Source organism: Micromesistius poutassou, assembly GCF_964030765.1.
Source record: "Micromesistius poutassou genome assembly, chromosome: 7".
NCBI lineage: Eukaryota > Metazoa > Chordata > Actinopteri > Gadiformes > Gadidae > Micromesistius > Micromesistius poutassou.
In genome coordinates this window covers 18,096,306-18,110,885 of record NC_140277.1, presented here as the reverse complement: position 1 = coordinate 18,110,885, position 14,580 = coordinate 18,096,306, and the positions used below count along the sequence as shown (strand labels likewise).

Genomic DNA, 14,580 nt, shown 5'->3' with positions numbered 1-14,580 from the left:
AACGGCTTAGTTTGTTCACAGCTTTTAAAAACATTGGATTCAGCCCAACATTCATTAACCCAGTGGCTCACAAACTGTATGATCTCTTCTCCTTTGACATGAAGAAGGTCTTAAACAAGGAGATCCGTTGTCAGGCTGGCGGTGGCTATCTGTAAGATCACAATGTACCAGGTATTAAAGAGGTCAATACGAGACATAAGTCAATGATATGTGCAGATAATATTCTTGCCCTAGTGTCAGAACCTATCTGGGAAAACCCAGTCTCCTATAAGACCATCATACCTTTACCATCAGGGGTATGGTCCAATAGTCTCAGCCACCAGACAGGAACCTCTGTGGTTCCTGGAGGGTCTACTGAGTACCCTATGAAGACCCTCCCCGTAGTGGACGTGGATAAACCTGGTTAAACCCTAAACTACCTCCATTCACAGGCAGGGTTCTGGTTAAACCCTAAACTACCTCCATTCACAGGCAGGGTTCTGCTTAAACCCTAAACTACCTCCATTCACAGGCAGGGTTCTGGTTAAACCCTAAACTACCTCCATTCACAGGCAGGGTTCTGGTTAAACCCTAAACTACCTCCATTCACAGGCAGGGTTCTGGTTAAACCCTAAACTACCTCCATTCACAGGCAGGGTTCTGGTTAAACCCTAAACTACCTCCATTCACAGGCAGGGTTCTGCTTAAACCCTAAACTACCTCCATTCACAGGCAGGGTTCTGCTTAAACCCTAAACTACCTCCATTCACAGGCAGGGTTCTGGTTCAACTATGGAAGAACATTACTACCATTCTTTAAAAAAATGTAAACCCATTGAATTAATAAAACTGAAATATAATATTTTGAAAACAGGTAATCTGAATTCATTTGTTTTGAAATCCGACTTCAAATTAACAAAAGTGCAATGTTTACTAATTCAGATGCAAAAATTGTATTTGCAGATATTCAAAATAAGATATTCATTACTCATATTCAACAGTCAAAAAACTAACCAGAAAGTTGAAGCCATAAAATGTAAAGCTGCAGTAGCAGGACATACCAAGGACAGGCCTAATCAATGGAGGCTGCCATCCAGGATCCTAAACTAAAGTCAGGGGGTGGAGGGCTGGGTCTGCAGCCCAGACTCTACATGGAACTCTTCCTTAGGCCAGCTGGCCTCCTGAGAACCTTCCTCTACTAGAACGCTCCATGGAGGGGAGAGGAGAACCTATTTACACATGAACACACAGCCAGAAGGACGGTTCCAGCTCATGAACCCATTATATCCAGCGTTTAGCTTTAGATATGACTACTTTATGTCCTAAACCACTTTTATTGTATCTCTACGATGTAATAACTTGAAAAGCAATAAATCATTTGAATCTAAAAATATGTAGAAGAGTCCAGCCGGAGAAAGCAGACTCCCCTGGACCCAGCTGTGTCTCCATGAAGAGTGACCTCTCTATGGAACTACCTGTCAGGTTTGGAGACGGAAATCAGCCTACTGAGCCAAGGTAAGGATCTGTCAGATTATTAAATACATCAGACAAACATCCTGAATCACAGATGGTTGTTATTGTTTATCTAGAAGAGAATGGCTTAGTTTGTTTACAGCTTTTAAAAACATTGGATTCAGCCCAACATTCATTAACCCAGTGGCTCACAAACTGTATGATCTCTTCTCCTTTGACATGAAGAAGGTCTTAAACAAGGAGATCCGTTATCAGCCTTTCTTATTGCACTGCTGGCTGTAGCTATCTGTAAGGATCACAATATAGGTATTCAAGTGGGCGATGGAACAAGAGGGAATGTTATTTGCAGATGATCCTCTTGCGCTAGTCTCAGAACCCACCTGTAAACTCACATTATAAATTAATTTATAAATTCTCCTGATTTTCAGGATGCAAATTGGTAAACTGGTCAAAATCTGAAGCCTTCCATCGTCATCCCTCTACCCCAAAGCTCTTTTCAAAGCGGGCCTAAGGCTGGCTTTACACGACAACGATCTGAACACAAACCACAAAAGTGGCGTTGCGTTCCCACTTTTCATTCCGTGTTTAGAAGAGCGTCTTTGGGTGGAAATCTGCGTGCATACGGTGACGCAAACGTGTGTGAAATCTGACATGTTTGCTGTGGTTTGCCTGTGCTGCACGTGGACGTGATGTAAACGCGTACGGGACGAGAGCCAGCATGAGTGTAACAGTCGTGATCTGCGTTGTGTTCAGTAACGACGATGATGATGATTGTCCAATCAAACCCGTTTATTTTCTGAAACGATGAGTAGTCACATGCGGTCAGGACAATCGGACGGTGCACACACTAAACAACACAACATGCCGTTAGCTTGCCGCCACATGGCCAACCATCGAACATATCCATAAAATCAACAAAATAACCACACATGTATCAACGCTATGCACTAAACATACTCCACACGTCAAAAACAGCAGTACACATCATATGCATCGATGCAATGACAACAAAAGATACAATGCATGACATGTGCAATGGAGGCTTGCCCAACAGAACCTACCTGTAGCGTAGTGTTCATAGAATGGGACGAGACAGCAGTACACCACCACCAAGACAGCAGTACACCACCACCAACCACTAGGTGTCACTATTTACCCACTCAACTTACCAACAACGATACAAAAACCAAACAGGCCTGCAAGTGGAATTATCTATTTGAACTCCATTACATGAGCAGCTCAAAGCACACTTTTGCGTCGTTAACCCTTTAGACGGAAACACAACGGTGGAGCGTTTTTAAGATATCCACTCTGGAGGGTGGGTTCATTTTTTTGCGTTTTTAAGCCCTGAAAACGCTGTCACCGTCTAAACAAAACGTCTGACACGTCGGCACGTCTGATAAAATATTTTGTTGGTTTCACCCGGGAGCGTTGTCGTGTAAAGCCAACCTAAGAATGGCTTCAGATGTCTTGTCTTAATGTTCCCTCCTCACCCGTCAGATCTCCTGAAAGTATTGATTGTGTTTGTTTGTGTGTTTGTGTGTTTGTGTGTGTGTGTGTTCTCCACAGACACCAGAGGAGGTCAAAGGTTCCCAGTGGTCCGTCTGTACAGCAGCAGCACACAGAGTTGAAGGTGTGTAAATGTACAACACTGAGTTCAGTCATGAATGACATGTGACCAACATCTCTCCTGGAGCTAACAGTCTGGAGCTAACGGTCTGGAGCTAACGGTCTGGAGCTAACAGTCTGGAGCTAACAGTCTAGAGCTAACAGTCTGGAGCTAACAGTCTCCAGGCTTCCCTCTTCAAACCAGCAGGACGTGAATCCAGGACAGACGCTTCTGATGTCCTCAGTTAGTTCACAGTAAAGTTCTCATTGATGTTTGTTCTGTTCCAGAGGATCAAGGAGAACGCACACGCTTTTCTAGACAAGGAGGTGGAGAAGCTCTGGAGGGTTCTCTACCCAGACTACCCACAATGCTCAGAGAGCCAGAGGGAGGAGGAGGAGGAGGTGGATGGAGAGGAGGAGGAGCAGAGGAGGCGCGCCAGAGAGGGAGTGCTAGACATCACACTGCTCTGCATGAAGGAGTTGAAGCTGGAGGAGCTGGCCGACACACTGAGGAGCGGTAAGATACTCTTATTTTGAAAACAGATTAGAAAGATTCCCTTATTTTGAAACATAGCAGAAAGATAATCTCATTTTTTTAATCAGATAAGGAAAATGCTTTTATTTTGTAACATAGCAGAAAGATACTGTTGTTTGGAAAAAGAGCAGTACAATTTTGAGACTTTGATTCTTCTGTTGTTTTTAAATTTAGAAATAGTTGCTGCTGAATGCCAACATAGAATCAAGTCTCATCTGAAGGAGAAGACCCAGTGTGTGTTTGAGGGAATCGCTAAAGCAGGAGAGTCAAGACCTCTGAATGAGATCTACACAGAGCTCTACATCACAGAGAGAGGCAGTGGAGAGGTCAACCAGGAACATGAGGTCAGACTGATTGAAACAGCTTCCAGGAAACCAGCCAAGGAGGAAACACCAATCAGATGTGAAGACATCTTTAAACCATTACCTGGAAAAGATCAACCAATCAGGACAATAATGACAACTGGAGTGGCCGGCATTGGTAAAACCGTCTTAACACACAAGTTCACTCTGGACTGGGCTGAAGGCAAAACCAACCATGACATACACTTCACATTTCCAATCACTTTCAGAGAGCTGAATTTACTGAGAGATAAAAAGTTTAGCTTAGTGGAACTTCTTCATCACTTCTTTATTGAGACCAAAGAAGCAGGAATCTACAGATTCCACCGGTTCCAAGTTGTCTTCATCTTGGATGGTCTGGATGAGTGTCGACTTCCTCTGGACTTCCAGAACAACCCGATCTGGACTGATGTCACAGAGTTCACCTCGGTGGACGTGCTGCTGACAAACCTCATCAGGGGAGACCTGCTTCCCTCCGCTCGCATCTGGATAACCACACGCCCTGCGGCAGCCAATCAGATCCCTGTTGAGTGTGTTGACATGGTGACAGAGGTGAGAGGGTTCACCGACCCACAGAAGGAGGAGTACTTCAGGAAGAGATGCAGAGACGAGACGCTGGCCAGCACAATCTTCTCCCACGTCAAGAAATCAAGAAGCCTCCACATCATGTGTCACATCCCAGTCTTCTGTTGGATCACTGCTACAGTTCTGGAGGACATCTTCAAAAAATCCCTGATAGAAGAGGTGCCTAAGACCGTGACTCAGATGTACAGCCACTTCCTGAGGGTTCAGTCCATACAGGGGGACAGGAAGTACCATGGGAGAGCTGAAACAGATCCACACTGGAGTTCAGAGAGCAGGGAGATCATTGTTTCTCTGGGAAAACTGGCTTTTAACCAGCTGAAGAAAGGCAACCTGATCTTCTACGAGGCAGACCTGGCAGAGTGTGGCATCGATATCAGAGCAGCCTCAGTGTACTCTGGAGTGTTCACCCAGATCTTTAAAGAGGAGTGTGGGCTGTACCAAGACAAGGTGTTCTGCTTTGTCCATCTGAGCCTCCAGGAGTTTCTGGCTGCCCTTTCTGTCGTCTTGTCCTTCTTCGACAGTGGTGTCAATCTGCTCTCAGAAGAGCCACACACCTCCAGCAAAGATGAACTCACCCTCTACCAGAGTGCTGTGGACAAGGCCTTACAGAGTGAGAATGGACACCTGGACTTGTTCATCCGCTTCCTCCTGGGCCTCTCTTTGGAGACCAATCAAATTATCCTACAAGGCCTGCTGGGACAGACAGGAAGTAGCTCACAGACAAATCAGAGTACAGTGTCTTACATCAAGGAGAGGATAGGTGGAGATCTCTCTCCAGAGAGAAGCATCAATCTGTTGCACTGTCTGAATGAGCTGAACGACCGTTCTCTAGTGGAGGAGATCCAACAGTGCCTGACATCAGGAAGTCTCTCCAGAGAATCTCTCTCTCCTGCTCAGTGGTCAGCTCTGGTCTTCATCTTACTGTCATCAGAAGAGGAGCTGGAGGTGTTTGACCTGAAGAAATACTCTGCTTCAGAGGAGGGTCTTCTGAGGCTGCTGCCAGTGGTCAAAGCCTCCGAAACATCTCTGTAGGTTCACCAATAACCTGTATTACAATACACACAGCACAAAATGCATCATACTAAAATAATATACAAACAATACAATACAAACATACAAAAAATATAAAAGTACATCATATAATATACGTTGTAATGATATATACCAACCATCTTCCAAAACTTCTGGTTCACACATCACAAATATGAATAATAATATGAATAACAATAATAATGAAGTAAAATAATAAAATATATATTTTTTATAATATCTGAATATTCTAGACATGTTAAAGTGACATCATTTCTGAAGAGTAACATGTTCCTGTCTGTTTATTTTGTGTGGAGGCTGAGTGGCTGTCATCTGTCAGAGAGATGCTGTAAGCATCTGGCCTCAGTTCTCAGCTCCAAGTCCTCTAGTCTGAGAGAGCTGGACCTGAGTAACAATGATCTGCAGGATTCAGGAGTGAAGCTGCTTTCTGCTGGACTGAGGAGTCCATACTGTACACTGGAAACTCTCAGGTCAGTTTAACTCAAAGTGCAAAGGTTTATTCCTTAAGGTTTACCCTGTCGAGAACATCACTGTATCTCCATCTTCAACTACCAGAAACCTTGGTGTGGTACTAGACAGTTATGTTGCACCACCAACATCACCGCAGTGGCCCGATCCTGCAGATTTGCACTTTACAACATCCGCAGGATACGGCCTTTCCTCACAAGGGAAGCAGCTCAGCTTCTAGTCCAAGCGCTGGTCATCTCCCGCCTGGACTACTGCAACTCGCTCCTGGCTGGACTCCTGGTCTCTGCTACCTTTGCAGCGTATCCAGAACACGGCAGCACGCCTCGTGTTCAACCTACCTAAATTCTCCCATGTGACTCCCCTCTTCCGCCACCTCCACTGGCTCCCTGTAGTAGCCCACATCAGATTCAAGATGATGGTACTGGTATACAAGGCGGTCGATGGAGCTGCCCCTGCCTACCTCCAAGCCTTGGTCAAACCACACACCCCAGCTCGATCCCTCCGCTCAACTACCTCAGCTGGACGTCTGGTACCGCCATCACTAAGAGCTAAGATCTAAGATCAGCTAAATCAGCAGAGTCGCTCACCAGCTTCCGCAAATGACTCAAAACCCACCTGTTCAGAGTTCACCTAGACTCTGCATAGCCATTCAGTCCCTTATTTGTCTGTTGCACTATTGTTTGTTGTACGTCCTGGCACTTGATGAACGCACTTAATGCAGGTTGTATTCATTCATTGTACTTAATTGTGTAGCATGTACTTAATTGTGTTGTGCATGCATCTTGTGTAGTATGTACTTAGTTGTGTAGCATCTGCAGTAGCTAGCTATCACTGCTGTATACGGGGAATGGGGTTAGCCTGGAGATTGTTAGTACTTGCACTTGGTTCTATGAACATCTTTACTGTACCGACGGCGATATATTGTTTCACTTCTTATGACAAATGTACTTATTGTAAGTCGCTTTGGATAAAAGCGTCTGCTAAATGCCCTAAATGTAAATGTAAATAATCCTTAAAAAAGGATTAGTTGTCTCAAGCCTAAATATAATGACTGTATTCATGCCAATTGACATTTAGATCTTTAGTTATAACCAGAACACTACATATGCTATCTATCTACTAATGAGTGTAGCTACAAACTGCTAAAATTCAGAGTTATAAAAGTAGAATAACAGACTCTTTTTAAAAGGTTTTTTTTATTTTTATGCAAAAATAACATTTATCAGACACATTTCAATTTCGATGTTAGTAAAACTAACATTTATTATATTATTATAAAATATTAAAGATGTTTGATTTATATATAATAATACTTTTTTATTTGTGAAGGCTGAGTGGCTGTCATCTGTCAGAGAGATGCTGTGAATCTCTGGCCTCAGTTCTCAGCTCCAACTCTAGGCTGAGAGAGCTGGACCTGAGCACCAATGATCTGCAGGATTCAGGAGTGAAGCTGCTCTCTGCTGGACTGGGGCGTCCACAATGTACACTGGAATCTCTCAGGTCAGTTTAACTCAAGGTACAAAGGTTTATTCCTTAAGGTTTACCCTCAGCAGACATTTACCTGTAGCTGATCCTTAAAAAAGGATTAGTTGTCTCAAGCCTAAATATAATGACTGTATTCATGCCAATTGACATTTAGATCTTAAGTTATAACCAGAATATTACATATGCTATCTATCTACTAATGAGTGTAGCTACAAACTGCTAAAATTCAGAGTTATAAAAGTAGAATAACAGACTCTTTTTAAAATGTTTTTTTGGGACACATTTAATGCAAAAATAACATTTATCATTTATAAAATATTAAAGATGATGTTTGATTTATATATAATAATATTTTTTTATTTGTGAAGGCTGAATGGCTGTCATCTGTCAGAGAGATGCTGTGAAGCTCTGGCCTCAGTTCTCAGCTCCAACTCCTCTAGTCTGAGAGAGCTGGGCCTGAGTAACAACGATCTGCAGGATTCAGGAGTGAAGCTGCTCTCTGCTGGACTGGGGAGTCCACAATGTACACTGGAAACTCTCAGGTCAGTTTTACTCAATGTGCAAACAATGAAGCAACAAGGTTTGATATCAGCAGACTTTTAACAGATTCACATTCATGCAAATTCAATTCAAACATTCAACTTAATTGGAATAACTAAAAAAAAGTTCATCTTTGTTGACATGATAGTAAGGTACAAATCTTCTGTGTATTTATTATGGTATAAAGTGTATTTATTATTGTAGCTGTTGACTCATGTTGATGAATTTCAGTTGTGTTTTCCCCTGTTGTGTGTGTGTGTGTGTGTGTGTGTGTGTGTGTGTGTGTGTGTGTGTGTGTGTGTAGGTTGTCTGGCTGCCTGGTCACAGAGGAAGGCTGTTTTTCTCTGGCCTCAGCTCTGAGCTCCAACCCCTCCCATCTGAGAGAGCTGGACCTGAGCTACAATCACCCAGGAGACTATGGAGCTGCGCTGCTCTCTGCTGGACTGGAGGATCCACGCTGGAGACTGGACACTCTCAGGTATGGAGAGGACAGCTCACCACTCGGGGGCAATGTCTCCTACAAGGATCAGTGGACCATGTTACTGTTACTAGATAATGTGCTCTTATTTAGAAACCACATGCTGCTCTCTCTTTGTTAACATGTGAATAATGTTTCCCTGTCTAAAGACAACATGCTGCTCTCTCTTTGTTAACATGTGAATATTGTTTCCCTGTCTAAAGACAACATGCTGCTCTTTCCTTGTTAACATGTGAATAATGTTTCCCTGTCTAACGACAACATGCTGCTCTCTCCTTGTTAACATGTGAATAATGTTTCCCTGTCTAAAGACAACATGCTGCTCTTTCCTTGTTAACATGTGAATAATGTTTCCCTGTCTAAAGACAACATGCTGCTCTCTCTTTGTCTCCCCAGTGTGGAGCACGGTGGAGAGTGGAGGATGAAACCAGCTCCACAGAGATGTAAGTGTCTGTTTAGTTTGATTCATCTCAACACACACTAACTATAGAGATGGAAAGTCCATCCACACAGCAGGAGGTGACGTCGGTTCAGTCAAATTATCCTGGGAATGAAGATGATGGTGGACATCACCTTCGTCAAACGGTTGATGATCTATACTACTATACTTTCAACATGCAGTGCCAGTTGGACATTTTCTCGTTAATGAGTGTGCCTTAAGCAACAATATATTTAATATTAAGCTGAATTATGACACAGCAACCAAAAACATTTCCAGAAGACCTGGAATTGTATTATTTCCATATAGTCCACAATCATGCATCAACATTTGAAAGGTTTTTTTTGGTGTTATATTTGCAACATGGGCTTACAAATTATAATTACATATATCCCATCTTAAAATACTGCTTTCAGAAACTCAAAAACATATTTGCACTGTGAGAAATGTAAAAACAGACATTATATGAGAATGATGGAAACATCCACATCAATATCTTTAAGTACAGCTTTGCAAAAAAACATGTGAAGGCCATGCATACAGGCCACTTTCAACTTTTACTCACAACATAGGTTTAAAAACGATTAATTGATCCCGTTTCAGTACACTGCTTTCAGTAACTCATTTAAACATATTTGCACTGGGAGGAAATGCCCAAAACTGAATAAAGTGCAAAACAAATCGGTAGTAATGATTACGCTGCCGCATTGTAGCGGTGAAAAAAATTATTATTAATAATAATAATAATTATAATTATTATTATTATTATTATTATTATTTAAAAAGAAAAAAAAATACGTTTTTTTTTTTTTTGCAAGTATTGCCAATGATTATGTCATGTGGCAGTGGTGGCACACGTGCCTAGGGTTGCCGACCCCTGGACTAGAACAATCTATATTTTGTGTGAGTTTTAAGAAATATTAACCGTGAGGGCCGCCCAGCGAGGACCCCCCCCCCCCCATCCCATCCCAGCTCCGCCCGTTTCCTCAGCGCGGTCTGGGTCTTTGTTCTGATTGAGTCACATCGGCCTATCAGCTACGAGCAGAACTAGAAGACCGTGTAGCCTTCAGCCAACCAGCTTTAGTAGATCTAAGGCCCAGACAGGACCAGTGCTTTAGTAGATCTAAGGCCCAGACAGGACCAGTGCTTTAGTAGATCTAAGGCCCAGACAGGACCAGTGCTTTAGTAGATCTAAGGCCCAGACAGGACCAGTGCTTTAGTAGATCTAAGGCCCAGACAGGACCAGTGCTTTAGTAGATCTAAGGCCCAGACAGGACCAGTGCTTTAGTAGATCTAAGGCCCAGACAGGACCAGTGCTTTAGTAGATCTAATGCCCAGACAGGACCAGTGCTTTAGTAGATCTAATGCTGCGTTCCAGTGCCCATCCAAACCAATGGGATGTGGGACTTATTCTGCCTCCAACTAAGAAAAGTGCACTGGAATGCCTGTCGAAGTGGAACCTCCTACCAGGGAACTCGGGGAGCTCGACCTACCACGACCTCATTAAGATAAGTCGGAGAATAATGGCGGCGCCCGTGGAGTCACACGTCGTCAGAGATAAAACTTCAACGAATAGGCTATAAACTTTACTTCTCTGCGTGTAGGGTTGTTTTCAACACACAATTGTAACACAACTTGTTTTTCATATTATGGCATGAAATTATGTCGTTATCTGTTAGCATGAAGATATATATACAGTAAGCTTAGCGCAGCGGTCGTCTGTATGTTTTCTGCTTACATTCGACTTCAATTGCCCGGAACGCAACGGAGCTAGTACACTTCAGGTAGGATAAGTCCCACGTCCCATTCCTTTGCATGGGCCCTGGAACGCAGCATAAGGCCCAGACAGGACCCCCCCCCCCCCCCCCCCCGAGTGCTTTTCATTCAGGGAAACACAAGGAAGGTCTTAGTTTGTTTAGGAGGAGATAAGGTTGGATATAATAATAACAACGATGACATTAACCTTTTTAATTACATAATTATAAGAAAGAACAAATAATAATGAATAGTTCAGTTGAGTACGGCGATGAGTGTCCACACACAACTAGTTGTGCGATGATTAATAAATGACATTCAATAATCAATTAGAGAGACGTATTAGTTTGAGACTGTAGCAGAGACGATGCTACAGTCCAGCTAGGGGACTTCTAGTGGGCTCCTCTAGACAAGGACGCAGGGCGGTGGTGTTGAAGCCGGGTTAGAGTACGTTTTGTAGATAGTGATACCTGGCCTGGTGCTCCATGCTGCCATGCAGGAGACCTCTCCCTGAGTGTGTGTGTGACGGCTGCTTTAACCTGTGCACACCGATGACTCAACGTACAACAGGTGTGCAGCCTCACCAGCCCAGAGTCCAGACTGACTGGGCCAGGTGAGGCTGCTTCAACAGCCCTCATCCACACACTCCACAGACTGCAGACACACTGCTCCTCTTTAAGACACTGTGGGCTATATAGTACAAACAGAACTGCTCTTTACACTTTACATTATTCTTCAGTGATTCATTTATATTTTATTCCCCCTGTTACGGCCCATCAAATGATCGGAGACCAAATGACATGTAGGCTGTAGACAAAGGGTGTTGAAAACAATGAATTTATTGAATCATTGCTTTTTTAAACATATGACGTGATGGCATTAAATCAACGAAAGAAAATAGAACAAAATAGAAAGAAAGCCCGAACTAAACGGAACTCCGGAGGAACGACCAACTCTCTCACTCCGACCAGAAACAAAAGGTTAGGTGAGTCTTCTGTCCTCTAACCACGGCTCTAACTAACCTTAACTAGATAACGTGTAAACCCATCATCAACCATCAATGCTACACAAGTGTCCCAATGAAAGTATAACAAAGAATGATCCCACATGGGAATGAGTGCTGAACAGCAACTGGTAACACAAACCATCAACACAAACCATCAACACAAACCATTAACACAAACCATCAACACAAACCATCAACACAAAGGATCAACACAAAGGATCAACACAAAGGATCAACACAAAGGATCAACACAAAGGATCAACACAAAGGATCAACACAACGGCCGTGAGGTGCCGGCGTGGCACAGCGCCAAACCGCCTTGTGACCGCAGTGCGGAAGAATCCGCCAGACGTCGGGATAGGCTGTTTTTATATCCGATGCCCCGCCCACAATCAGGACGGAGGCGGGAACAAGCAGCCTGTAGGGAACAGAGAGGACTGTTAGTCTGCCCTCCAATCACAGAACAGCCCCTCATAGTGTCGCAGGACGCTATACTGAAACCGTGTCACAATACCGCCGTTTAAACACTACCGCATGTTATTAGTAGTGCTGCTCTGACAGTGAGTGGGTTAAGACCTGTCTCCTGTCAGTGGCTTGGATGTGTGACCACGGGACTGTGTGTGTGTGTGTGTGTGTGTGTGTGTGTGTGTGTTATTATTTTCTCTCATATGGACGCTAGCTTTCCTTTGCGAGGCCTTTCTGCCAGTTACTCTACGCACGTTGTCTTTGTCTCTCTCTCTTATTTCATTCACCGAACATTGAGTGGAGGATATCTATGAAAGAACGGTCAACACTGAACGATGGTAACGGTGTCTTATTCTCCCCTCAGATGCCTGTGAACTCACACTGGACCCAAACACAGCCTACAGACTCCTCTCTCTGTCTGAGGACAACAGAAAGGTGACGCTGGTTAAAGAGGACCAGCCGTATCCTAAACACAAAGAGAGATTTGACCACTGGGGCCAAGTGTTGGGAAGAGAGGGTCTGACTGGCCGCTGTTACTGGGAGGTAGAGAGAGAAGGAGAGGTTAAAGTGGGAGTGACAAACAGAGGAGTCACAAGGAGAGGAGGGGGTGGTGACAGCCTGATTGGAGGGAACAACAAGTCCTGGTGTCTTTATTGTGATGATGACCGTTACTCTGCCTGGCACAACAATATAAAAACATCCATACGTTTCCCCCCCCCTCGCTCTACCAGAGTAGGAGTGTATCTGGACCGGCCTGCTGGCACTCTGTCCTTCTACAGAGTGTCCCCAGGTGGAGGAGGGTCCTCAGACACACTGACACACATCCACACCTTCAGGACCTCCTTCACCCAGGAGGACCTCCTCCCTGGGTTTGGGTTTTGGTGTTCAGGTTCCTCAGTGTCTCTGAGTCATTTGTATTGAGAGAGAGAGAGACACACACACACACACACAGTAACACACACACTCGCACACACACACACACACTCACACATTCTCCATATTTTCTGTTTTTGTTAACTCCAAAAACTTTTTAAATGCATTAAGGAATTTATTATCCTCAATATAATTTGTTTAGCTTCCTCTACAGTTAGATATAAAAATATGATGTATTGAGCTTCCTCTACAGTTATAAAGGTTAATTGTTCAGATGAGGAGAGTTCGATGATGAAAGCTATTTTAAAAGGATTATTACATTTGTATCTTTATTGATCGCTATATTGGTCAATTCTGTAGTATATTTGTATCAAACACTTTCTTGTATAAACACAATCATGTCACTTTATATTATGTTGATGTTGATTTGATTTATGATGATGATTTAAACAGTCCTTAACTCTGGATATATAGTGTATTACATGTACTGGGGTCATGGGATAAAAAACTATGAAATTATCAAATGAATCAAATCTATAACAGAAATAAGAATAGATACAGAAATATATGATGTGTATTCTGTGTTCTCCTGGGCATTCTTTAGAAGGGGAGTTTTTTTTAATTGAATTAAATTTAATTGACATGATACTTTTATCTCAAACAACAACAAAAAAAAGCAATAATAAACAATACAATAAAATTATGAAAGTGGACGGTTACAATTAAGTAATATTTACAAATTACAATAAACAATAAAAAACACAAATAAAAGTAAACCGTCTATTTTCAGTCTTTTTTTGTCTAGTGTCTTAGTAAGGGAGTGTTTCCTGTTCATTACCACCACTAGAGGGGAGTGTTTCCTGTTCATTACTACCACTAGAGGGGAGTGTTTCCTGTTCATTACCACCACTAGAGGGGAGTGTTTCCTGTTCATTACTACCACTAGAGGGAAGTGTTTCCTGTTCATTACTACCACTAGAGGGGAGTGTTTCCTGTTCATTACTACCACTAGAGGGGAGTGTTTCCTGTTCATTACCACCACTAGAGGGGAGTGTTTCCTGTTCATTACCAGCACTAGAGGGGAGTGTTTCCTGTTCATTACCACCACTACAGGGGAGTGTTTCCTGTTCATTACTACCACTAGAGGGGAGTGTTTCCTGTTCATTACCACCACTAGAGGGGAGTGTTTCCTGTTCATTACTACCACTAGAGGGGAGTGTTTCCTGTTCATTACTACCACTAGAGGGGAGTGTTTCCTGTTCATTACTACCACTAGAGGGGAGTGTTTCCTGTTCATTACCACCACTAGAGGGGAGTGTTTCCTGTTCTTCATTACTACCACTAGAGGGGAGTGTTTCCTGTTCATTACTACCACTAGAGGGGAGTGTTTCCTGTTCATTACCACCACTAGAGGGGAGTGTTTCCTGTTCATTACTACCACTAGAGGGGAGTGTTTCCTGTTCATTACTACCACTAGAGGGGAGTGTTTCCTGTTCTTCAT

At 43.2% G+C, this 14,580-nt stretch overlaps 2 protein-coding genes across 2 annotated transcripts; both read left to right on the top strand.

Annotated features, from left to right (window-relative positions):
* Positions 1–1,425: 1,425 nt before the first annotated feature.
* Positions 1,426–3,596, top strand: LOC311350623 (uncharacterized protein; the record flags this gene model as incomplete). The annotated part of the gene is made up of 3 exons (XM_084470688.1): positions 1,426–1,493; positions 3,021–3,084; positions 3,348–3,596. 3 exons carry the CDS (start codon positions 1,426–1,428, stop codon positions 3,594–3,596), a joined length of 381 nt encoding a protein of 126 aa, XP_084326814.1.
* A 316-nt stretch (positions 3,597–3,912) lies between these two features.
* On the top strand, positions 3,913–13,820 carry LOC311350683 (NLR family CARD domain-containing protein 3-like). The gene is made up of 7 exons (XM_084470746.1): positions 3,913–5,548; positions 5,867–6,040; positions 7,368–7,538; positions 7,892–8,065; positions 8,368–8,541; positions 8,938–8,984; positions 12,571–13,820. Exons 1-7 carry the CDS (start codon positions 4,050–4,052, stop codon positions 13,125–13,127), a joined length of 2,796 nt encoding a protein of 931 aa, XP_084326872.1. The 5' UTR covers positions 3,913–4,049; the 3' UTR covers positions 13,128–13,820.
* The last annotated feature ends 760 nt before the right edge of the window (positions 13,821–14,580 follow it).